Genomic DNA, 27,148 nt, shown 5'->3' on the forward strand with positions numbered 1-27,148 from the left:
ATAGTACACTTTTATCACCAAACTAAGCTATGCCATAGAAGGCTTTTTTTTTGGCCTGTTTTATCATCCAGTGAAGATACAAACTTGTTTTTCTGAACATAGGATAAACTACCATAAATTCTGTAGGATGAGAGGATTAGTAGGAGGGCGTCTCACTTGGTCTTTATTTGGAGTGTAAATACGTCAGCTATGGAGAGCTTCAGCTGGATGTTACAGTTCTGAGTTCCTGGCATTTGCATCCATTGTTTTAGTCAGAATGAAAAGGATATTCCCTTTCCATTACCCTGAGCCCATTCCCTGGCACCTCAATGGGCCAGGAAGCATTCACGGTGTTTGTCTGGACGTGAATTATTGTGCTGTGTGTTTGGGTACTGAGAAAACAATGTGGCTGCTTGTTACCAAGGAAAAGAAACTCTGACAAAATCTCAAGGGAAGTAAAGTTTGTGTCCTAAGATCATCTTAAAAAAATGGAGAAAAGGATAGTTTTGAAGTTATAAAATGGGTCTTATAATTAAATTGTAAGAGTGAAACTCACATTATTTTCCACGTGGCAATAGACACCTTGTCCAAATCCATGGTTTCAGGTTCTCCTTTGGTCAGTGCTGCGAGGTGCCCATACCACTTACCTTATGTGCCTGTTTTAGGTGAGGGGAGTTGCCCTCTGGACATGCCTCTCCTAGCATTGACCATTGAGGGGACTGGATGGCAAAAGTAGCGTAGATGCTTAATTTCTGACTGAAGTGAGCCGAGATGCCCAGTGTCGCATGGAGGGAGCTGCCCCATTACAGAAGACGTTGAGCTCATGGAGCATTTACTTGAAATTTCTAGTAGGCAACTGTGAATTAATCCTGAGAAATTATTTCTCTTAAAATTTTGACTGGGTGAAGTGGCCGTAAGTGCCTTTTGTCATATTTTACAAGTGGAGAAGACAGGAAGCTGGGTGACCATGCACTATTATTACTACTCATGCGACCTTCCTTCAGAGCCTCGCTGGGCCACAGAATCCTTCGATGACTTTTCTAATCCTCAAATGTGGTTTCTAAGAACTTAATGCCCTTAAATGATCGCAGCCTAATTTCTAAAGTAGAAATAACTGTTCTTTATTATATTGGAGGATCAGTTCTCAGTCCTGGTCCTTGAGAGTAGGCAAAGGAGAAGCACATCCTCAGAGAGGAAGAGGAGCAGTAGTGAGCAGTGCCTCTCTTCACATCAGTCCTGGGGGTGTGATGGAAGGGTGAGGCGTGCAGACAGCAGAATTCACATAGGAAGAGTGCCATAAGCAAATATTTTGGAAAATTCTTTGGTAGGAAATACTTACATTCGGGGCATCAGACTCTTACTAGAAATATATTGGACCATCTACTGCTAACAAGCGTGTTCTGCCACCCCCTCAGCACAACTTCCTCCAGCAGCAGAAGTCCATACTTCAGCAGCTGTGTCAGTATTTTGTGTTCACAGAATCACAGAACGTTAGGGATTGGAAGGGACCTCAAAAGATCATCTAGTCCAATCCCCCTGCCGGAGCAGGAACACCTAGATGAGGTTGCACAGGAAGGCGTCCAGGCGGGTTTTGAATGTCTCCAGAGAAGGAGACTCCACAACCTCTCTGGGCAGCCTGTTCCAGTGCTCTGTCACCCTCACTGAGAAGAAGTTTCTTCTCAAATTTAAGTGGAACCTCCTGTGTTCCAGCTTGTGCCCATTACCTCTTGTCCTATCATTGTTTGTCAAACATTGTTCGTGTTCAAACAGAGCTGGTCAGAAACTTTCCAGTACATAATGCAGTTTCATCAAACCCACAACTTCCTGGGGGGGGGAAACCAGATCAGTTTAGATAAGTTTGTGTTGAAAAGTGCTTGACTCAGGCACACATACAGAGTTAATGCAGTCAAAAGTACCATGGTAGGACACAACTTGGTAAGACACAGCCCAGCGCTAATCACACCAAAGCAGACACACCCGAGAAATGCACTTACAAAAGGTGGTGTCTCCAAATGTTTCTGTTTTACTTAACAAACCAAACCAAAACTGTAAGTGTGAAGTTATTGCTTTTAACTCAACATCAGAACCGTTCTGTGCTCAGTGAAGAGCCTGGGGCCCTGGAGGTGCCACTCCATGGAGCAGCAGCACCGGAGCACGACATCACGCTCCTGAGCTGGGTCACGTTCATAACGCAGCACTTCAGCAGCTCTGGTGTCTTTCTTAGGAAGGCATTTTTGGCTAAATAGAACCAGATGCCATTTTTTCTTTCAATTTATTTCCTTTCTGCTCATAGTTTCCAACCTATTGTACACATTAAAGCATAGTTGCAATTTCAGAGTAACTGACAAAGGCTATAATTTTGAGAAAAAGCATTTCTGGACTGAACGAGGGCGATTCTCAAGATTCAGTGTTGGCTTTTGTTCATGCAATGTGTGTCGTCTGACCTGGATGTGATACCATTACATTCATAGAGACATTTATTTATTTTATTTTTTTAAAACTTTTATTTGCATGCACTTTTGTTGGCACTTAAATGTCGATGTTTAAAAAAACATGCTGGCATAGGTGGTTAAATGTGGATGCATGTATAGAAGCCTATGCTTGGAACCCAATCATGGGACGCTTTGAAGAAATTAGGGATGCATTTCACTGTTGTGAGATGGTCTGCAACAAACTTGATGTTTGTGAATGTTGTAGGTTAAATATTAAATATTTAATTATTGTTCTGGTTTAGGGCATCACAGGCAAAAAGGTATTTGTTAAAAAGTGAAAATAAGGTCAAGCATAAGCTGTATCTGGGGTTCAAATAAAGAGGGATGTTCCACTCTGCAGAAAGGAAACAGGTGGAAAACCTTCTGAAGGAATTTAAATGACAAAGAAATGACAGGGATGGGGTCATTTAAAGGTTCTCTGGAGTTCCTGAAGCCAAGAGCCAGCGTTGCACAGTCAGCCAGTACCACCTCTAGAGTTTTATTACAATGCCTGGTAAATACGTACGCTGCTGTTTTTATATGATCTGAACAGTTTTCATGGGTTTTCCTTGTAAAACAAAGCTTTTCATTACCTCATAGAGAGAGGACTTATTGGCTACCACCTAATGATGTAGGAAGTTTACAGCCTGAACTTAAAATTCTGTTTTGATTTCTCATTTCTTTATAAACTTGGCTGGTTTTACTAGACCATTAATAAAAATGCTATCATATTTAAAAAGCATGAGTGGGATTTTTTTTCCTTTCTTTCTAGTAAAAGTGAAGGAAGTCTGAGTTGACTGTGTAGTTAGTAGTGTGGGTAAAAAAGAAATAAACCGTGTTCTTCAGGAAGTAACTGCCACCAGTTCATTAAGCAGAATGAAAACTGAGTCTAGAGAATTTGCATAAATGTATTTCCACCATTCAAAATTTAAGGCCCAAGTGACTTCATGGTTAATAAAACTGTCCCCAAAACACCAAGAACTGTTTCTGAAGCAAATGTACATTATGACCAGCTTATTTGTTCCTTTTTTGAATATTTCAGCTGGTACTTTGCCCCACTATCACACAGCCATAACCTTCTCCAGCGGTCTCACATCTGACACTGCTATCTTCCTGCAGTCTCTCCTGCTGCTGAAAACACGCAGTTTACACATTTCCTATGTCTGTTCAGTACCTCTGAGGAACTTGCTGTGTACTACAGGCTCTCTTCACTACAAAATTCTTCACCTGCAAGTCAAATGCAAGAAGTAAGTTCCTGTGACATGCAAGAACACAAAAACCTTTGGAAATGGGACAGCAGGAAGAGACTGAGGTATAAAACTGCACATAAAGAGGTTGGGAGTCAGCTCATCCATCTGGAGATGCAGCCAGGCCAACAGCCTGAATTCCCCTTGGCCCCACTGGAGAGAAGTGGCCCTTTCTGAGTGGCATCCACTTGACCGCATCGTGCGCATCCAGCTTAGGCAGACACATTTTCTCCACAAATGTCTGTTTCTCCACAGTTCAGAAGAGTTTGAGCAGTGGTGCAGCCCTTACCTTTAGGCATGTAAAGCACCTGTGGCATTTTCTATCAAACTCTGAATCCTATTTTTCTTTTTTTTCCTGGAATAAAGTTTCAATATTTACCCCATTCTGAATACAACAAAGTCTTGCTGTAAGGTACTCCCAAATATAGTAAGATTTCTAAATCTGATAAAAAGCCCTAAGTTTCAATACACATGTATTTGCGTATGTATTTATCTGCTTAATAATAAGACTCTGAAATGTGTTTTTTTAGAGGGGGCAGGGACTGGCAAGTCCCAGTGCACTTTGTACTCCAACACTGTCATGAAGGGCGATGCTGTAAATAGCACTGCTGGGTCAGCAGAGCTGAGTCATGGGCACCTATGGACTCTGATAAAGCCAGGGCAGGGAGTCCGCGAGGCCGAAAACCCCTGGCCCAGAAAGCCACAGTGACTTGTGCTGGAGTTTTGATGTCCCAGGCTGTTTTTAGCAGTTCCAAGAAGGAAAGAATCAGGTATGAAAAGCAGGGTGGTGAAATGATGGGGACACTTCTCTGAAGGACTCAAGCTCCTCTGCAAGGGCCACGACAGCAACCCAGACCACGATACAGGCCTGCATCTGCCAGAAGCGGTGCCAGTGGTGACCCTGGAACACAGGGTCTGGTGAGAACATTTCCTATGGCAACTCCTGAAGGTGACTACAAGCCCAAGAGCACAACTACATGGATCTCTGCACCAGCAGGGAATCACTTGAGATGGAGTGACCTCTTGTACCCGCTGCAGAACCATGGTAGAGCTGTGGTACAGCAGGACATCACTACCATATGAACTCCCCTTCTCATCCAATAAAAGAAAGTTACCAACTCTAAATCTTTTAAAAGCTATTTATTTATCTTGAAAGGAGAGAAACGGATTAGTTGTATAAAATATTATCACATATTTGATGTAAAGCCTTCAATCTGTTTGAACAAAAAAATACACTGACACAGTAAAGAAATAATAAATCTGCTCAGGTACTGGACCCTGTAATGTGCCCCCTCAAGCCAAAGGATCACGGCAGAACGGCTGTAACAGAGCTTACGGTCAGCGTACCCAAATGTTAACATACATTCTGTTGTAAAACTCTGCAAAAAGTGAGAAAATAAACGTGTGGTACTCTTAACACTTCTGAACATTTTTCAGGAAGAAAGTTGAAGCCGTATGGCAACTAAAAAGATAATATTATTTTAAAATTCATTGACAAGTCAGTGTGCTGTTCATAGAATTTTTAGTAGTTCTAGGATTAGCTTCTGTTCAACACAACAACTGGTCTTTAAAATACTCGAGTAAGTATGCTAGGCTCAGCTAAACAAGTTCTAAATAAGCTACCCAGAGAAGAAGTTGCTTTAAAATGTTTCTGTAATTAATAGTATGCTTTTCTACTATAACTGTTTTAATTTAAGTAGCTGTGAAAACTAAATTTCATAAAAATGGATAATTTTAAAGCAATACGTCATTTATTTACTTACATTTTAATCCACTGGAAGTAAAACATGTGCTTTCCTTAACTGGCTATTTTGCAAACTCTTTATCATTGCAAGAAAAATTCCAGTCTTTGAATCAGTAACATACAAACACGTAAGCTGAAAAAAGTTTTGAGGTTTAGTTCTGGTTGGTTTTTTTGTTATTTTTTTGCTAGTTGTAACAGTTCACAAGTTGCTTATCAGACTCTGCCTTTCCAGTAAAATGAGGCAGAGTGATTTTCCTAATGTGGGCTCCTCAATGCCCTGTGCTTTTAGAGACCAGGTGCTTACCTGGAACTCAACTGGAGATGCTCGGCTCGCAGCTGTAGGAACAGGGTTGGTGCCTGTGCCTCAAGCTATTTGGCTTGGCTACAGTTAGGCAAAAATTTGAAGAAATCAAGAAAATGCTACAACATTAGAATTTTGAATTCTTATGTGTGCCAGGGGGGATTTAGGTTTGAGGTTAATTTTTCTTCTTTTTTTTTATTTTTTCTTTTTTAATTGAGATTTTTCCAAGGCAAGAAAGTGCACATCAAGTACTTGGCATACAGTAAAGGAAGCCTCAGCTTCTGGGAGGAATCCCCGTGGGATTCCTATTCCATGAAATTCAAAGGGATGGAGAGCCCTCTGGAATCACAGCGGGCCAAGAGCTGAGGAAGAACTACAAAACGCTATGCGTTGGTTTCAGTAGTATGGCTACATAACGAGTTCCCTTTGAATTCAGGTTGTACGGCTCCTGTGAGGCCCTGACTGCTGTGCAGCTTAAGTTAATGAGAATTTGATGCGTTAATTATATACAGAGACAGAAATCTTTGCAGTATCTGGCCCCTCACTTCCAAAGTGTACAAGTAATGAAAATGTAAAAATGGAATCTAAGAAACAAAATTAGTGCATTTCAAATCTTTCTAGCTCATCTTTTGTCTTTAGACAAAAATTCAGTCCAAGTAGACTGAATTCACTTAAATCAGTAATGCTGCCATAGGAAACTAAGACACCTTCCAAGTCTGTTTTTAAAATCCTCAAAAAATATATAAATTAAATTCAGTGGCTTACATTGTACACATGCTACATCATAAGGCCAAGTATCATGACAAACATTTAAAAATCTTAAAAGTCCAAATGTTTTCAACTAGCAGTTCGGCATAAAAAAGCAACTAAAAAAAGCAACTCAATTAATGAAGGCTGTAAAACAAAAATAATCTTAAGAGGGCCTGCAGTGCAGCCCCTGGTCCTGAGCAAAATCTCACTTTTCTTCACTGGCTGAGGTATCATTTCCATCGTTCAGTTTCTGCTTTTGCATTCTTGTTCGGGTAGATGCTAAAAACAAAACAAAAAACCACAGAACATTAAGTATTTTCTTCAGGATTACTTTTGGATGTATTGATTGTCAAAATTTGTAATGACCCAAGGAACACTTAATTTAAGCAACAGTAACACAACTGGATGTGGGACAGAACATCCCTTCTCAACCTCTGCCACAAGGCAACACCAAAACATTTCCCCCACCCTAAAATAAACGAGAGGTGCCTGGATTCTGCCCTAGATCTGTCTTGCCAAATAAACACTTGCTAGGTGAGAATTTTTAACAGTCAGATCTGCTCCACTGCAGAGCTCAGATTGCACCAGAGAGTGAGGACGCAGGGGCAGACCGAGGGGAAAACACAAACTCAGATGTGACTCGGCTGTGGGGACCAGGCCGTTTTGCTTTTCATGAGCTAGGTTTGAGTTTTATTTGAAAAACAGAAAAGTGATCCCATAAGATCCAAAAGAAATGCTGATCCGCAGTAGAAGAAAAAGCAGTCTCAGGCATTTTAGTATAAAAGACAGTAAAGCAACGTGCTAAATTACATATGATTTTCCTGTGTATATAATTTTCCTTTACTGTACTGTAATTGCCTGAAAAGGTGTTCAGCTCAACTAAATGCTGCTGCAATTACTACTGATTTCTACCTGCAAGCTCTCAGCTAAGGGCCCATCACTGGAGCAAGTGTGAAAGCCTTGGCAAGCATTTACAATTTCAAGAATTCTAGGGTTTAGAAGGAATGCATCATGCTCATTTTCTTATTCACATACAATGCAGTATCTTTTATGCTGCTGTGTCATATAATGACCTCAAAAAGGCCTTTGAGGATTTGCATTTCACAGTCTGCATTTTCACGATTAAATGGAGCAAGTACAAAAAACTAAGCAAGTTACCAAAGTGACATCAATGTTGAGCAGTGTTTTTATCTGAGTGGGCACAAACTGTTTTCTCCAAGGCACTCACTGCTGTGCAGTTAATGAAAAAATAATACTCACTCATTTCTGCAAGCTTTTGTTGGAACTTGGACTCCTGGGGTAGGTGTTTGCTGCAGAGAAAAAACACATGATTAAGTGGAAGTTAAAAAATAAACTTACTTTTTATCCTCATAACCTAACTTTAAATCAAGGTTAGTTCATTTCAGTGCTATTGCCTTTTCTTACAAAGATGCAAACTCTTTGTTTCTCCACGCTAAAGAGCTGCCTGTTTTCTCATACATCTGAAAGACTGACTAAAGCTGACAGCATGGTTTAGCCCTCAGCAGTAACACTGGGATGGTGGATCTGTAGGCACTGAGTAAATCCTTGCTTCTGACATCCCAGTGTCTCATTTAGAAGTATTATGCTGCTTCTCTCATTTAATATATTTACTAAAGTTCACAGATTAACAGAAGTTACAGTGTCAGGAAGAAGTCAGTATGGAAAGCCCCAAAAATCAAATCTATCTCAGTTTACCGAAAAGCCGAGGACGAGCTCTTACCTTCCATCTGCTTCGTCCTGCCCTTCTATATCGAAGCGCAGCCTCTTCAGAGGCTTAGAAGCAGCACTCACTTCTGCACTGCGTTTTAGATGGCTGTCACTGTTGCAAACCATCTGGTTTATTTTTTGAAACTTTTCAGAAGTCTGAAATGACAAGAAAATAGGAAAAGAATTGCCAAAAATAGCCCCAAACATCTCAACCTTTCCAGATTATCCACTAAAAAAGGACTTAACAGGGCACCCCTGCAATCTTTGTGCTTACAGCTTCCATAAAATACTACATTAAATTAGAGATGCTCACTGGCCAGTTCTACAGGTATCAGCAAACTATCCCCTTCCTCCCAAAGTTACATGCATTCAAGAGCAGACATTAAAAATGTTAAAACTCACCCCAAATGATTCACCAATTGACACCAAAATTCTGCCAAAAGAAGAGAAGTGTTTAAGATTAAACTTTATTTAACACTAATTACATCCACTAATTTGCACAGCTTAGCATAAGACATTAACAAAGTCTCTTCCTCTCTCTGTGTTAACTTGATTCCAGTTTGAAAAACCCACTGGAGACTTGCACATTTGCTGTCATCCTCATCTGCTAAGAAGCAGGGACCAACAGTTTCAAATGTTCTGCTCAGTCAAATAAACACTCTGGACCATTTTGTTCCAAAAGTATTTTCTCTTTAAACAAGGGTACAAAGCTCATCTGTGTTTTCCAGAAGTATGATCCAGAGTCAGAGCCAACAACACTTAAGCAACTAAGTCAAAACCCCTCTTGAATGTGACTGTTCTGAAAACAAACCAAAAAAACCAAACCCCAACTCCTTGAGCACTCTGACTAAACTGAAACAGAACAGCGCTGAAAGATGATTGAAGATTCCAAAAACAGGACACAAACTTTTAACCAGAAAAGATGTAAGAACCACAGACCATTGACAAACTGACTCTGTGGTTTTCTAATTTGCTTCCACTAAACCCCCCCTAATACATTTAATTTAGTCAACGAAATGCTTGTCAACAACCTACCTAGACCTTGGAGTCATCTTTGTGGGTGACTGAAACCCATCAGAAAATTTGTATGGGCTCTTCAAGGGTGAGATGTAGATGTTATTGCCAGCAGGGACACGGCGAGGAGAGTTGGAAAACTGGTAAGGGCTGCGAGGAATGTGTGGGATAGGTGACAGACTGGGAGGCTATAAAATAACAAAATACTCATAAGGTTTCATTGTCTATATATTCCTATTCTGTTAAATAATTGATACTGAACAGAACTAACACCTTACCCTGGTGGAGGCATACTGCAAAATGTTTGTTTTCAGCTTCTGCATGAACACCAAGTTGTAGAAGACTATAATGGAGTCATACTGCTCTTCCCTGATAAGAACACGTTTGAAAGTCTACATAGGGTGAGAAAATCATATATAGATTGGAAAAAAACATGGGATGAAAGTTTTACATTTGACAAACTCATAAAACCATTCGTAAAATCTGTGTTAGGAAAGAGCTAAGATGGTATGTGTGTTGTATGCAAGCCATTGGAACTACTATTTAGAACTGTTCTAAGTGGTTGGGATTTTTCCAAACAGGTATGAACAGCAGAAGAAGCACCTACTTCATTAACTGGCACAGCTCCTTAGTGCAAAAGCAGTTCATCAGCACTTTAACTTTTTTTTCAAATTTCAGCTCCATTTACCTTCACTCACACAATTCTCAAAAAACAAAAGGCTTCGCTACTGTGTACACCTTGGAAGGCTAAAGAAGTCATTACGGATGTGATGTGGATAAAATAGCTCTTTAGGCTTGGAGACAAAAGTCTGGAACTTAGCCAGGATGCACAAACACACTAAGAAATTCTGCTGCTAAAAGGACGCCTACAGATCAATTATGTTTCATTGTCTATTCATTTAGTTATCATTTTGTGCAAAGATTTAAGTACAGCAAGGCCCTTACAAAGAAAGGAACTTCTCAGCGTCAGAATTAAGCCTGCAACTTTAATACATACATACCTGTTTGATATATAACCATACATCTCTATTTGTTATCTTATTTCTTCTGAACACTTCTACTGAAAGTTATCTGCTTATCTCCCCCTTAACGCTGTTATTTAACTCTTAAAAGAACTTGGGCTGTCTTTGAAAATCCTACTAGCACTAGAGCCGAGCCTTTCATCCAGTCTCCAAATAGAATCATAACCCATTATGTAGTATCTTTAAGTAAAAAAGTGGAGTGAAGTTTGAGGAAAATTCAAGTGGAATAAGTAAAAAAGTGGAATAACTGAGGAAAGTTACCAAACTATTTGTGCAAGATGTTTAAAGAGACATTTAGTACTAGAGCCAGTTTGATTTTCCACAAAATGGAGACACAGTGAAGCAGACGTTTTCTTTTGTATTTTCAACTGTAGTCTGGGTTGTTGTTTTTTTCCTCTTAGACAAACAGAGAGAAATAACTAGTTTATAACATTTTTATAGAGGAGTGAAATTAAAGAATTTCCATACCTCTTGATTTGTGTTGGGAAGCTCCTTGTAGGCCAAAACAATTGTTTTAAATCTAAGATCTACATTCTTTACTTTGCATATGCCATACATGGAACACATCATGATCTATTAATGAAACAAGATAAGACAAATGGAAATGTAGAAAATTAATTCATCTTCTTAATTCCAAGTTAAGGTACCAACAGATGAACTTTCTATTACTGACTGTGCTCTGCAAACCAGCATGCAACTCAACTTCATAAGAATTTCCAGAACACTACAATTTCTAATGGCTAAAGAATGTGTAAGGAACATTATGCTCAGGAGAGTCTTTTTAAAACTTTTTGGTTAATGTTACCTGGTCCAAGTGCCTGTCTCTCATGAGCTCATACTCATTTTGCAGCGTGTGCTGGAAGAGGGTCCAGATCAAGGGTTCCAGGTCAGGATGTTCAGAGAGAAGCCTGCAGAACAGGGTACGTAGTCGAAGATAGGCCAGTAGATACACTTCAGAAAGAGAGAAGAAAAAGAAACTGAAATTTTATAGTCTCTATTATAATCTTTTAAGAAATGTTGAGCTCCAAAACCCAAAAAAGATCAGTAACAGGAGATAACTTTGCAACTTCAGCACATAAAGAAGCAACAAACCTTTTTTGTAGAACAGAGAGAGGGAGGTAGATTTCTGTGGTTTCTGTGGTTGGGGGGGCACACCTTGCTGAGCATCTGGAGTGGAAGTAGCACTTGGAGGAGGTCCAGATGACTTCTTTGTAGGAGATCTCACAGGAGAAAGATAGCTGGAGATTCAACATATATTAAGCACTTAACATCACAGGATAAAGGAACAATTTTATATGAATAATACTTGCAGGAACTCTTCCCTCTTTCCCCATTAGAAGAAATTAATTGCTACTGTAACTTGTTATTCCCATATCAAGAATTAAAAATTCAAGTTATTGATTAAACACCTGATAAAGGGACTTATTTATTCCTAGACAAGTAAGATAACAGTTTGCAATTACAAATTTGTGAGGGCCTGGAAAAAAACTTCTGAATTTGATTTAGCTAAATTTACATCTCCAGTAAGCAGCAGCAACTACAACAGTTCAAGATAACTTAAAGTACCAAGCCTAACAAGTAAGAAAACAGAATACAAGTAGATTTAAACAATAAGGGCAATATTCACTTCACATTTTACTAGACTTCAAGTATGCACATCACTTACAGGTCTGCTGCAGTGTGATTATGCTGGAGAGGCAGGTTGAGAGTGGAGGAGGGCTCAGACTGATCAGTTTGGCCTTCTCGTTCCTTTGACTGCCTGATAAGATCGAACAAAGGCGACCCCTAACAAAAATGACAGCAACAGAACATTATGCTGAGAACAGACAACCACAGTGGATGGATTTTGTTCCTTGTTCTCTTAAAACAACCCCCAAAATATGAACCTAAACAGAAGATTAATGATTTAAAATATGTCGATGGTCATATGTTGCCAGATAAATTTTAGCTACTTAACTGACAAATTTGAACTATCAAACTTTTATGAAAGTTTTGATAAGAATAAGAAGTTATGAAACTTTTCCTGTTTCAATAGAAGTCCATTAGATATATGCTAACTGCAGAGTTGACACAGTTTTATTCTAGAGTGTCTTATTACTTCCTATTAAATACACATTCCTGAAAAGACAGCAAATAAAAGAAAACACATAAAAGGGTATATTTCAAAAAAACCCCACAACAAACCCAAAAGCAAAAACCAAAAAAGTCTTAGTGACTGAAAGTTGCTGCTGTACCTAATGTCAACCCACTGCTGTTGCAACACCTACCCAATATTTTACAGATTATATCATACAAAAGACGGTTGTAACTCATCTAACTGCACTGGGGACTATTTCGATCTCTGCAGTATCACCTTCCAGAGCTACCTCTGGCAAGAGTTAGAGTCACTCTGGATACATTAAGTCTCTCCGCTCACACCCAAAACCAAAAAACATTTTGATTTTAGGTCAATTATCAGTATTTTAGGCAAGGCAGCTGGACTAAGTCTGAAGCCATGAAGAGCTCAAGGTAGAAAGCAATGCAGAGAGGACGTAAGTGGAGCAGGGAAGGTTCTGGCTGAAGCAACACCAGCATCAACAGCAGCCTTGCAGAAATGACATCTCAGGCTTTCACTGCTTGTGTGTCATGTACGGAGTAGAATTGTGTTGAGATAGCAAGACTGCACAGGAAAATATTTTGGCACCATATTTATAATTAATTTTGAAAACACAGGGTTACTGGCTTCTGGTTCTTTATTTTCTTTAAACAAGAGACTCATCCTTGAGCACAATGTCACCTCCCAACAGTGCAGCATCAGAACAGTGCAGTATCAGTGCAGTATTGCTCCAGAAGCAACAGATTTGATTAGCAAATATCTGCCTTCTCTGAGGGAAAAGCAATGTCCGTAACACTGACAATGAAGTGGGCAAAACCAAACGTTCAGCATTTTCCTCCAAATGGTCTCCCAAAAGACAGCAGTAAAATCAAACAGCTCAACACTTTGTACATAATGCATTGCCCTATTGCCCAAGGTCTATTTGGTCCTACAAATCCACATTACCTACATTAAAATATGATGGCACAGATAACAAATCTGTAGCTACAATAACAAGCACACAGCATGCACATAAAGCAAGCTGCCTGGCTAAGGCAAAACGAAAAAAAAAAGCCAAGTAAAACTAGACTAGATTTACTAGAATTAAAACTAGCATTAAGACTTTCCTCATTTAGCCTTATTTCTAAAAAAAATAATAAAAAATTAACAAAACCTAGCATTTTCTTCTGAAGTGCATGGACTAAAAACTCAGAGCAGCAAGATGAGAGTGACCTGAGCTTTACAATTTTTCACATTGTATAATTTTTAAATTATTTTGGCAATCGTACAGCTGTTCTATCCATAACAGAAAAACATCAGTTACTGACTCATAACCACAGAGTCTGCCACCATTTCTCAATCAGGTCAGCTCTTGGGCTGGTTTGCATCATCTTTCCCTGTATTTCGGAGCGCACACACTTCTCACTTGTTTCTTTCAGCGCTGCCCTTGCTGGAAATGCAGAGACCTGACCTTCTCCATTTCTCATCCTTCTGACCACTCAGCTTCTTCCTTTTTATTATTCCCATCAGCGTTTCACTATGCACTGAAGAATCCAAGTTCCTTTCCCAGCACAATCACTAATTCATTGCTGAAACACCTCCTGATTCCTTGATTAAGAGCAAATCCCGCTTCATTCATTTCACATTTTAGCTATTAATGACTGGGAAGGTATTTTTTTTAATGAAGCATCAGTAGGACAAAAAAGGGTTGATAAAGGTGAATGAGAGGTCAAGAAACAGAAGCAAAAATTACTATTTTTGAAGTCAGCACTTGAAAGCAGCAGTTCCAGCTCCTCTCTCATCCCTGCTCCAATTTTCACTACACAGAGTGTGATTTCATTAGTTAAGGCGAGGGAACGCAGCAGCTCGCTACCTATGGAAGGGACCTGCCTACTTCTGCATCCTTTCCACTCCTCCTCTTCTACTTGCCAGCCTTGACAACCAGTCAACCTCCCCATAAGTCCATTTGATGCACTAAACCAGCAGAAAGTTAACAGAAAAAGCAAAACCAGATTTAAGCCAGCTCTGCAGAGCATCACAAGCAAAGCCAGAACAGGTATTAAGAAAAGACAGGACAGCAACACCACGAAGGTTGGGAGCAAAGCAGGAAAGAGCAGAAAACGGGGAGTACGAGATGTTCCACAGAACTGACAACAACCAGTTCAATCTGATTGATATGTAAAACTTCACCCTACAGCAATTTAGGAAACCTACTGCTGCTTTCCATCAGTCAGATGAACTACAGTTAGCAAGAGGATATATTTTGTGTAGATGTACCTACCCAAGAGACCAAGTAGCAACATGCAGCAAGTCCAACACATCTTTTTTTGACTGCTACAAATACTAACGGCCACTCTGGTTAGAAGTGTGTAAAGATAGATGAGGTGTTGTCACCCAGCTGGCCCCCAGCATCAGCGATGGCGGGATGCGAGAACGCACCGATTCAACGCGTGTTCTTGAGCAAACCACGGCCTGGTTGCCTACCCTGGCTGCAGAAACTTTGTTAGCGCTGCAGTTGTACAAGGCAGAAAAGGTTTATTAGTTTTCAGACCTGGTGAAATTTAAGTTGGGCATTTTGCTGACCACAATTTCCACCTAGGAGCTTAGAGAGCTTTAGATGAAGCCCTCTGTGCCCTTCCCTCCAGGGATCCCTACCACTCTCAGTGGTAGTTTTCCAAATGCACAGCCACAGAGTTAGGGAAATAGGTGGTACACTGACAAGACTGGTGCTTCATAACAATAAATAACTGTACCATAATGTAGAAATAGACAGAGACAAGTTTTCTCAAGTGCATCTATGCTCCACCTTGCAGAACTGATGGGTTTAATGACCACCTTTCCTCCTTTCTTTATATTTAAACATAAAAGATACTTCTATTTAGTGAATCTGAAGTGCACTCCTCAGCTTGCTGGGAATTTTCAAGCTTATCAGGGTAAACTCTGCTCAGCTTTAGTCCCATTATTTAGAATTCAAAAATCTACCTCTCGCTCAAACAAGCAAGATATAATGTTATTAACCAGATAATTACCAATCCTCTAAGAGTCACAAAAGAACTTTAGCCCTCGGGTCCAGCTTTATCAAACAGGAGTGTTTATCAGCAACTTGTTTCTAAAGTGACATTATTCATACTATCTTTTACAAATTTTATATTGCTTCTTAAAGCTTTTAAGCAGCACTTCAGGTCAACAGGTCACCTCCAATGCATTCCTTTCACATGAAAGGAGTTTTGCAGGTTTTACTTTAATTTAATGCTCAGTAAGTGATTAATGTTACTTGATCATAGAATCATAGAATGCAGAAGCAGCCACAGAATACATTTTACTAATTAAGGGAAATGCTGCTTTTCATCTGTGATGGCTACAGAGGCCCCATTTTATTAGTGCGAAAAGCGAGAAAGCAATTAAGGCCTAAAATTTGTCAGGGTCAAACGGCCACTGGCATCAGAATGAAGAACAAGCCTGAAATTTGATTCAGTCCCCTCTCACACTACCCAGGGCTAAAAACACCTCTGCAATGCTAGACTGTGGATTAAGCAGGGCTTTGTTACGTGAGCCTCTGAAGGACGCTTCCTTGCAGCAACACCTACACTGCAAGCATCTGCAGTGATTTTTCTCAGTCCGAAAGCTCCTTTTATGGACAAAACCAGCAGAGTTTCTTGTTGGCTAATCTTTATTTGGCTATGGTGAAACTGCAGGACACACAGGTGCTGCCCAACTTCCTGCTCTTTACATCAACTCTGTCCCAACAACATGTTTAACTGGACTTTGGTTTCCATGAAAAGATTAAATGAAAGACTCAAATTATTAAATAGAGGGAACAGCTACCCCGGGGTTTGGGTGTTCTCCACTGACTGCAGAGGAAGTCTCTGAGCAGCTTTACTCTCAGCAATGCTAATCAGCAGTTTGCAGTAATTTAAAAACTGGTTTTGTCTTTGTTTTCTCTTGCTTTATGATTTTATTCTTTATGATGATTTCCTAATCGATTTTCAGGTTTTGATTATTTGTTGATAATAAATTTTAATGCAGCGTTTATCACTAAAGTAGGTGTATATCTCAAAGCTAAGCTCCCTTGGTAATTTGGTTTTGTTTTGGGTTTTTTAATGTTGTTTGGGATTTTTAAATAATCAACACCACCTAAAATTATTGAATAGATTGATACAAATACATAATGTTAAGAAAAGTTGTTCTTCAGAATATGTGAAAAGGTGGCTGTGATTTTGCAAGGCCGATTTAGAAAGACAGCTTTGGAATGGAAGTGTAAGAACTTGATTGGTATGAGCCCTGTTTTCCCATGACAGAACTGCATGTCCAGAAAGTTGACTTTTGCTTGCAATTGCATTTTCAAAAGCTTCATGTGACAATTAGTATTCAGAATTCTGAAATAATTTAGATCTGCCAAATTTAAATTTAAGTAGTATTTACCATGAAAAAGCAGTAAGATTAAGGACCATGTTTTAATTTCACACATAGGAGTTGTGCTGTATAAATTATGTTCATGGGGGCTTGTTCTTACAAAATTTATCAAGAAAAACATTAACAATGGTAAAAAGAAAAGTGGTAATGGCTTAATTCGTATGAGAATATTGATACATCTGCTTTAACTTCTTAGAGCAAATGTACATTTAATACAAGTCCTACTTTACTCGTCTCCAGCACTTAAGATCAAGTAATACTGTTACCAAGCTTTGTGAGGATCTGCCTTTATCTAAATGTGTAGTAAGCAGAGGTAAGAAAAAAAAAAAGGCAGAAAAGAAACAGTGACTGTTAATTAGCTCTGGTCACTTGAGAGCAGTATCTTCACAGGCTTTTCCTCCTCACACAAGAGGCTTAGAAAGTAATAAACCACAGAGGAAGTGACAAGCGCACACTGATACTCACTCAAATCATGAAAACTGATTATGTGAAGTCCTTGACACAAAGCACACGAGCTGCTGACCTGAAATTGGGTGTCCTAGCCTCAAGCCTGTTTGGAATTTTCCAGTTCTGTTCTCTCATGTTCAAGTTTCTTATAAGATTTTAAAAAGATAGTTATTGCACAAAAAAAAAAAAGCTGCTTCTGGTCTGGCACGTAGGACCCATTGTGCAAATGTGGAACTGATTTAGGCAGTCTTTAGTGAACACAGATACTTATTAATATGAAATCTTTAATGGGAGAAACAGAGAATTCCTATCAAAAGCTATTAGAAGGCCTACTGAAAAAGGAGTTGAAATCTCTCTGGTCAGAGAAGGAAAGTCAAGCTGCTCAGTCTGGGTATGCATCTGAAATGTGTGTTGCTTTCAATGATGCTGCAAATCCATTCTCTTTACAGTTTTGCAATAATTTAGTCTTCCTCAAAAGCCCCTGGAGAGGCCTGGCAAATTCAGATGTTATTTCAGAACCATCAATACCACAATTTTCAACCCCTCCACTCCCAAAACTGCTCTTCACCGGATGGTTTTATATTTACCAATTATCTCTGTTTTACAGGGTCTCTTAGCAAAGAGGCTACTTCACTATAAGATATAAAAGCATCATCAAGACATCCTTCCTAGCAACAGAAAAGGATGCATGTGAAAACAGTCGTCAAACTTCTGAGAAGCCCACCACATACCCGTCTTCCCCAGAAATTACAGGAAGGTGTGGGGAGATGAAAAAGACTCAAGAAGCGTATCACAGCAAGACAGTTGTCAGGCACAATGAGATATTGGGGGTGACAGCTGCTTTAAAAATAGCAGCAGCATCAAGCTAAATTAAAAAGTGAAACCAATTTAGAGACAACTCAGGAATTCCAAAAGTTTCAACTTTTTTTCTCCAGTTTTTAAATTTTAAATGTAATGATGATAGACCTTCTGTGTTAAGACAGGGACTAATACTATTGGCACATTCAAAAAATATTACACAGACTGATGATAACACTCTGCAAACAGGGGAACTACTGACACAGCTATTGCTTTGTAGCTCTGCAAACCAATCACCAGTTGAATGCTGAAGAGAAAAATGAACCATGGTCATCAGGGCTGCTCCTGTTTGCCAGGCCTGTGAGACTGACTTATTAAAAATGATTGTGAAAGAAGTTTTGGAAAATAGTCTACAAGCAGAATCGTATTTTTATTCAACTATTTTGTTTCAGCTACCCAGGATGATACCAGGGAGATTGCTACTACACGGCTTGCAGTAAGCCCTTGCACTGCTTTTTTCAGCATTTTTCTGCTCAAGACTCACACAACTTCCAGTGCTTTTTATAAAGAAAAAGAAAGGCCTGCCGAGTTGCTAAGGTGTTAAAATTTAGCACATCAAGGACTTAACTACACAAATACTCTACAAGCCAGCATTCCACCAAAAGACACAGTTCCAAACTGCTCCCCTCCTTCTTGCCATCCCCAACCCTTCTGGTGCCAGCAAAGTTGGAGATCTGGGAACTGTGGTTTTGCCGCTGTTATTGTTTTATTTAGTTGGATTTTTTTTGTGTTTTATTTAAACACAAGTGGCAGAGGAGACCTTAGCTTTACATTCAGAGTTGCTTATGTATCCAGTTCAGCTTAGGGCAAGGCAAGTGTTTGCATTTGGTCAAATGAAGAGACAGAAACAAGCAGGTGGGGAGTGACCTGAGACACCATCTTTCATTGGCAGTACCAGGTCAGAGAAGGGAAAGTTGTGCCTCACAAATTGCCGGGTTTCTCCTGTAAAGCAGCAAACACATCTGTGAACAGGGCAATCCTGCAGAGGATCTCCAGATCTTCACATCAGAGGCTTTGACAGTCTCCTTCAGGAAAGGGTCTTTAAAGAAAGTGCTGCCACAGGGCAGATGGGAATGCAGTTACTGGCTTAACAACAGATTTTGGAAGTATGAATAATTGGTCCATTTTCCCAGTGGAGAGAGGTTATCAGTGAAGTCTCATGCTCTCTGCTGGGACTGCTGCTGTTTAACATTCACAAATGACAGGGAAATGTGACAGGGGCAGGGGAGAGAAGGCTGCCAGAAGCCTTTATGAAAAATAAACTCACTGAAAAAGATCTCATGACTTTCAATGACTGGATGATAAAAGAGCTACAATAATCAATGATGATAAAAGCAAAAATAATGTACAGGGGGAAATGACCTTAACTTTACATTTTTTAAAAAGGGTTCTAATGTTACCATTATTTAAAGAAAAAAAAAAAGACATGTAACATTAGTATGAGTGATTCGGAAAACACCAACTCAATGCTCCAAAGTCAAGGCTTAAAGAATTACTAGCAAAGTAATAAAACAGAGTTATCATTGTGTCAGTAGAGTAGCTCATGAATTATCAGAATCACCAAACTAAATTATCAGGCAGTAGGACTGAAAGCCAAAACCAACTAGTTTTTCACACAGCCTGAGTGTCCAGCTGTGGAAGCAACTTCTACAAAACATTGTGAATGTGGAAAATACACATCACTTCAAGAAACAACCGTACACGTAGGTCCATGAAGCACTACAGAATACAATAATCCTTACCATGTATTTCTTGCTAAATATTATGTAAGAAAATAGTATTGTAGGCTAGTCCTGCACATGTTTTTTCCCCAAAACAATTGCTACAAGCCCTGCCCAGCTGGATTTGTCGTCTCCACTGGCAGTGGTGCTACAGAAATAATCTGTAACTGAAGTAATTAGCCTGTTTATCACCTTGCTCCCCAGTGTAACCAGTATGACTAATTCTTGGACAACTCTTACTTCTCAAGATTTTTGAGTGAAAGCCAAATGTCCCAAAGACAAAATGAACTGATACCAGTTTTATCCCTCTCAGCACAAGAAACTGTGTACAATACATAAGCTAAAACCCACCTGATGCAAACCATTTGACTGTCAGAAATGATAATGTATCAGTTAGCAACAAAACGTCCTGCCAGAAACCTTGAGGTTGAGAATTTTAACAGCCTTAAGCTGTGAAAACACTACAGAGCTGAAGAATTTTTTTCAGCACAGAAAGTAGAAAATAGATGCTTTACAGGACCGTTACATTAACTGCCATCACTCATTATTAAGAACAATACTTCTATAGTTATTTTCATACATGAAAAATTATTACGCTGAGGTGCAAAATACCACTCAAACACTTTCTCCGGAAGAATTTTTGGGTCACACAGTGCCTCTCTCAGTAAAGAGAATTTATTTATGTAATTACTATGGTAACAATCAAACAGATGCTGGCGGTACCATATCACCCTTTCTAGCAGTTTCATTTCTAATTGGCTTACACAGTCCCGGTTCCCAGAACAACAATTAAAAGCGGTTCCGGGAATTATTTTTCCAAGTGCAAGCAGAGACACGACAGTGAAGCGCCTCAAAGATTTTCGGTTAAAGCCAGTAATTCAGTTTCACGTCTCGTATTCTTTCCAGTTTCTCATTGGCTGGACAAAGGTATCGCCACCACCACTTCTCTTAATCAAGCTGAAAGTGGTGAGTGTGCCGGCAAACTCTGTACACAGCAGTTTTTAAAAAAGCGGGACAGTATCTTTTACCAACATAACCGAGGAGTGAACAAATTATGACTTGAATAAAAAAAGGATGCAACAGATAAACTGCACAGAATGTGGATGAGTTGCATGTACAGCAAGACCAATTTTCTAGAAAAAGTAATAATAGCTTAAGGGATGGTACATATCCTGTATCCTATATTTGATTAAGAACAGACTGCTCTATGGTATTTAAAAGATAAAAGGACTATAAATATCTTGCAATGTGCTTAATATAATCTAAAAAAAAATAAGACAAAGAAATAGGGAGCTGAAAAACCAGTATGCCACATTTCATAACAAAATAACCGCAACACGAACATGGAAACTGTTTCATGTGATGGATTTATCAACCACTTTTAGCAAATATTTCAATCTGAAGAAAATTACACATAACAAAGAGAAGAAAGCAAAAACTAAAGTTGTAACAAAACTATCAGTGTAACAACATTTTGGACTAAACCCATCCCTTCAGAAGAGTTTTGATGTTAATTTGAGGCAGTACTCCTGTGACTACCATTACAGAATATCTCAAGCTCAGTTAGCTTGGTCTGCACCAAGTATTTGCTTACGGCAAACAAAACCTGGCAGTCACCTTAGCTTTCAAAGCAGAAGCATAGGCAGAGCTTTGGAGCACTCAGCTGACAGAATTTAACAAGGTGTTTCCAATTAAACATTTCTGCCTTATAAGCAGTTATTTAACTATCAGACAAAATACAGCATAAGACAGATAAGGAGTAGTGCACTGGAAATCAGATTAACAAGAAGAGATTTTAAAAAGTCTTGGGCTGTTATTTAAGTCTTTATTAAAAATACAGTCTTGCCAATCTGAAAATAAATAATTGAATTTTGACAGTGTGATACAGAACAGTATAAAAATCAGTCAAAACACCCCAAACTTTTCAATGACTTGTCTGAACAGATGTGAAACAAAAACTTGGAAGACATTTTTTGATGTTACACTCATTTCATACGTACTTTTCTAGTAATTTTACAGATCTATTCTTTTAACATTTACTGGATGTTTTTTCTACTGTTTTCACTCAAAGAATTGGAGCTAGTTCTGAGGCAGATGTCACAGTGTTTATTTATGTTTATAAATTTATAAAGGGTGAGTGTCAGGAGGAAGGAGCCAGGCTCTTCTCAGTGACAGCCAATGACAGGACACAGGGCAATGGGAGCAAGCTGGAGCATAGGAGGTTCAATCTGAACATGAGGAAAAACTTTTTTACTGTGAGGGTGACAGAGCACTGGACCAGGCTGCCCAGAGAGGTTGTGGAGTCTCCTTCTCTGGAGACATTCAAAACCCGCCTGGATTCGTTCCTGTGTGACCTAGTCTAGGTGATCCTGCTCTGGCAGGGGGGTTGGACTGGATGATCTTTCGAGGTTCCTTCCAACTCCTAAGATTCTGCGATTCTGTGATTGTGTTTTCTACTAAAAAAAAAAAAAGTTCAGATCTCCTTACCACCCTGGATTATTTCTGGTTATCACTTCACTCCTCGTCCTCTTGAGGACCATTTCACTGACCTACAGAATTAGCTGGGTTCCTTAACTACAAATTGACAATTTGTATAACCATACCAGAAAGAATTCTAAAATTAGTATGTCAGCATTAGCTTTTCAATAGAACTGAGACAGAAAAATATGTATCTAATATTCTCAAACACATGAGTATCCCTCAGTAAATGATGGAGTCAGAAGTGTCTTACACTAAAAGATGTGGAGTATCCATGGAGTTACTCAGGGATCCTTAAAAAAGACTAAAGAAACCTTAATACGATGCAATATATCTGCTTTAATTTTTTTTTCTAACACCAAAAGATGTAACTGTACTAGCAAAGGCAAAAACACCAAAAAGGGGCAAAAAAAAAATCTAAACCATTTATATAAATTTTTAAGTTTGCACGTTTATGTGGTAAACTATAGCTACAGCTATGGTCACTTGGACCTCAGCAACATCTGCAAGCCGCTTGAGCTAACATTTCCCCAAATTGGGCCAGTATTAGTTTTCAGAAAATAATGCAAGACATGATGTGATATTCAGTGCCTTTCCTTTTTTGAAGACTGATCAGTGAAGGCCAGCTCAGGCTCTGGAAAAACATGCTGGAACACAGAACATTTCGCCCTTAGATATTCAGAACAAAATTATGCAGGAAATTACTGATTTACAGCACTTTAAACACTTTCTTCCCAGTTTACACAGTAAGGTCAAGCCTAAATGCTTTTCTGTGTAAACACAAAAGCCTAATATACAATGTCTGATTACTGGATGTCACAGGGGACAATTGTTGGTCAGTACTTCATATAAAACGAGCTACTTCAATTCACCTTGCCAGTTTGGGGGTAGTAGAAAGAATGTATGGAAATAATGGTGTACTGCCATTCTGAATTATTTGACTAGCAAATAACATATGTCAAGAGCTGCAGTACAGCCAGGTGAAAGCACCATAAAGCTTTTGTTGCCAACTCAACCTTCTCATTTTTAGCTTCTTTCAAGCTTTTTAAAAATTATTCTTCTTAGATGTCTGAATTACATAAACTACCAAAGTACAGTGCAAAGATAAGTAACTTTAGAGAAAACATGTCCAGGGAAAAAAAAATGCCCGAGTGCTGAAGTACAAAAGCAAGTTAGATCCTGCTCACGCCCACAAAAACAACCCAAATGTCCATTTAAAACTCAGCACACTTCTATTTGGATGGCTTCACAGGGATCTAGGAAAGCAACGTTAATCTTCTTCAGTTTTAAAACGAACAATTATTAAAAGACAGAGATCATGGGATTTTTAATTGAAATACCACTTACAGATCCCCCTCTTCACACTTGAATAGCACAGATGCAAGAACTTCCCTCCCTATGGGAAGGCCTTGTGCCACATACATTCAGTGAAGGACCCATACTCTGCATCCAATCTTCCCATCTGCAGCCCCTTGGCCCACCCATTCTGAACTGGGTCTGGAGGCTCCTTGCAAGACCCTTGAGGGGTACCCAGCTGCCTCCAAAGAAGGGCCTTACAAAAGCCACGCTGGCTGAGAAGCTCACACCTAACTGGGAACTTAGAAGCAAGGTTGCCCAGCTGAGACATGGTTATGTGGGTCTTGGGTCTTCAGAGAGATAATGAAGAAGCCAAACCACCTTTTAATATTAAAGTAGTAACATATCCTAAAAGAAGGTCAGAATTTTGAGAACACTTTTGATACTTCCTTTTCTTTGGGTGCTTGGATATTCCCGAGTATAGGGATTAGATGCATTTATAAAAATCAAGACATTTGCACGGCTTCTGCCCACTCTGCTCCTTGCCCACTTATCTTTCAGTTGTATTTCTATTGGCATATAATTAAAAACTGCAACATGTACAGAAAAGACCATACGTGACTTTCCCTGAAGTAATAAATCAGTGACACTAGGCAATACATGAAGAGCATCTATCAAGAAAGCAGTAAAACTCACTTAGCTGATACGGTACATTAAACTACAAAATGATCAAAACCTACATTTCCCTTGATCTCATTAAATTACAAAAATCCTTCAGTAACAAAGTGCTTTTCTATTCAAGCTTTCTGAATTTTTGAGAAACTCTATTTGTAAACAGAGCAAAACCAGTTGCAATGTTTCTCACGAAACCACTGGTTTACACCCTATTTTAAGAAAACTGAAGTGTTTTGCTCCTAGTTTTACTTTCTGAAATTTAAGAAAAATGAAATTAGCTTCTAAAGATATTCTATTTTTTAAATCAGTTGGTGCTTTTGGAAGAAATTTCACTGAAACTTATTCCCACAGAAACTTTATGTTTTGCCAATATATTTCCCAACAAAAAGTATTTCAAAATTTTTCTGCTAGTCCTACAATCAAGTTGTGATATCTCTTTTAATAATTTCAAAATAGAAGCTCGCTGATCATTGTTTTAAAGGGCAACATACTAATCTTAAAACTTGATCATGTCATGAACTAACACTGTGCATGATTTAACTGAGATGTTTTAACACTGCTTTACTGAAGTTGCATACAACCCATATTGAACTTGATACTGTTTACTTTCTATGGCTTGAGCAAATGCAGGAAGGTTTGGATCTTAGAAGCCTTTCTTTCCCTCCAAGGAATTTTAAACCACCAGGATTATAGAAGCCCTCAAAATGCGTCCCTTTAGGTCTCAAACTCCAGAGCGTGCAAGGGTCGCATATGACGTAGAGGATGACACAATTTGCGGTCTGTTGAATTTTACAGCTTCTCCTATTATTTGCATTACAAAAACAAACCTGAACTGCAGCTCAGTCATTTCTCCTAAAACTACCTTTCAAATACCTTCTACTTTGATCATTTCCTGCCATCAGCTTTGCATGCTCGAGCCGTAGAGACGTGGAGTAAAACCTACTTCTCTCGCAGGCATGAAGACTTCAGCTATGCCTACAGCCTTGAGCACAGCTATAGCAAAAGCAACTAAAAGTGCATTTTGATTGACAAGCTGTACAGGAAGAACAGTACAGATGCATGGCATGGTCAGACGGAGTAAATAAACAGTTTCCAATCCCAGTTACACAGATCTCCAAACACCTTTCTCCCTCCAACCAGAAACTGAAAAGAAACATTTTTAAGAAATGCTGAGGGACAGAATCAAAGGTTTCACTTAAAGAAAACATAATCAATTTTATCAACTCTGCTACTACAGATTTCTGTTGTACTTTTTAATAAGGAAAAAATGCTTCAGAAAATGTAGAGAATAAAAAGAAAACTTAAAAACACAAGTCTTGTGCCCTTGAAATACAGTATTTCTGGAAAGGAAAAATACTATTTTCACACTGATTCACTCCTGGGAATATATATTTGAGTTGTTCTGGGTACCTACACATTCCAGTTTTTTTGCTGTCTCAGAGGAAGACAGACAAAGAATGCATGGGAAGAGATTTCACATTTAAAGGAGTTACTTTGTTTTGGATGTAGTATTACTCTGCTGTCTTCACTTTCACCGTAGAGAAAATACCCATTTCTGCTTTTGGTTAGGGTGGTAACTGTTACGGGCAGCTCCACTGACTTCACTACAAATATACAGATGTAAAACTTGCACAGAAACTAAAGCAAATATGTAAAGCATTACTGTCCAACATGTGCCCACAAGTACAGCAAAAGAGCAGACAGAAGCCTTACATAAAAATGCCTCTGTTTAAGAAAAGCTCGTACAAAGCACCTCAACCTAAATGCAACAATCCATCACAGGAGATCTGCTAAGTAGACTATTTTTTTAATTAAGTTTCTAATATTTTCCTCATTTGTCATTCAGTGGGCATTTTCTATAGCTATTCTGAACCACATACATCAATGACTAATCCACAGCAAAAACAAGACAGGTTTTACCATTCACTTCCAATGAAATAAAAGAGGCTGCAAATTAAAGCCATTCTGAAGTTAGATCCACAAATGACAATCTCAAAGAACCTGAATTTCTCTGCTACCCAACTCGCTACTCTTTCTGTTTAAACTGCAGGTGACATGAGGTAACTGTAGCATATTTGCAATTTCTAACTCTCTAAATTGATTGACATGAGTCTTTAGACTGTAACATGACAAGGAAAATAAAAACCAGTATTGACAACAGTTGGCCCAAAGCATCCACCACGCTGAAGTCAGTAAGAAAACTTACAGCATCCACAATGGAGCCCAGGTAGGATATTTGCCTTACAAAGCTATCATCCTGGATCATCCCTATTCATCTCAAAGGGAAGGCATGGACTATACACAATATGTCTGTATTACTGCTCATTTATATCCTCTTTTGTGGAAAAATTAATCTGGCTTACATAGCTCTTTTTTATTGTGTTACAAATATCCCCATTTCAAACCATTTACATGAAAATAAATTATAGGGTGGTAAGACCAGAAGTACAGATCTCACTCTTCAGCTTTGCAGAGGCTTTTAAACTTCACATGGCTAAACCAACACTAAATTAATGTCTGGCCAAGAGCCAAAACAATAAAGATTTGAAAGCCTCAAAATTGAACACTCTGCCACAACACTTACAGCACAGTTTCACAACTGCCTTAAATCACTTGAAGTGCGCTGGTGCTTCCCTAAGCTACACGCCTGCACTTTCTGCTCCTTCCCTTGCTTTAGCGCTAGTACAGCTATGACTGTGGAAATTACATATTTGTTAGGATTAGTTTTAAAGCAAATAATTCTCCTCATTCAGCTGAGTGCATACATACACACAAGCACAAGGGAAGAAGCAGAGAAAGAGGCCTGAAGAGATGGCAGTAAGATTAGTTCAAGCTACAGCCCACATTTAAACAGTTTAAGTCAATCATAAAAACCATATCAGAACACAATTAATTAAGGAAGTACAGAGATAGTTAAAGTAATATCTGTA

At 39.0% G+C, this 27,148-nt stretch overlaps 1 protein-coding gene across 1 annotated transcript in view; it reads right to left on the reverse strand.

The window, feature by feature from the left end:
- Positions 1 to 6,383: 6,383 nt before the first annotated feature.
- RB1 (retinoblastoma 1) overlaps positions 6,384 to 27,148 on the reverse strand; it is a gene marked incomplete at its 5' end in the record, with an annotated part of 46,454 nt that continues 25,689 nt past the window's right edge. The window contains 10 exons of the mRNA XM_010181518.1: positions 6,384 to 6,771; positions 7,753 to 7,802; positions 8,234 to 8,376; positions 8,623 to 8,653; positions 9,256 to 9,422; positions 9,513 to 9,626; positions 10,725 to 10,829; positions 11,062 to 11,207; positions 11,349 to 11,494; positions 11,923 to 12,041. Coding sequence (XP_010179820.1) covers positions 6,698 to 6,771; positions 7,753 to 7,802; positions 8,234 to 8,376; positions 8,623 to 8,653; positions 9,256 to 9,422; positions 9,513 to 9,626; positions 10,725 to 10,829; positions 11,062 to 11,207; positions 11,349 to 11,494; positions 11,923 to 12,041 — 1,095 coding nt within the window. The remainder of the gene's footprint in view (positions 6,772 to 7,752; positions 7,803 to 8,233; positions 8,377 to 8,622; positions 8,654 to 9,255; positions 9,423 to 9,512; positions 9,627 to 10,724; positions 10,830 to 11,061; positions 11,208 to 11,348; positions 11,495 to 11,922; positions 12,042 to 27,148) is intronic.

This window comes from Mesitornis unicolor, unplaced genomic scaffold (assembly GCF_000695765.1).
Source record: "Mesitornis unicolor isolate BGI_N332 unplaced genomic scaffold, ASM69576v1 scaffold18950, whole genome shotgun sequence".
NCBI classification, from domain to species: Eukaryota; Metazoa; Chordata; class Aves; order Mesitornithiformes; family Mesitornithidae; genus Mesitornis; species Mesitornis unicolor.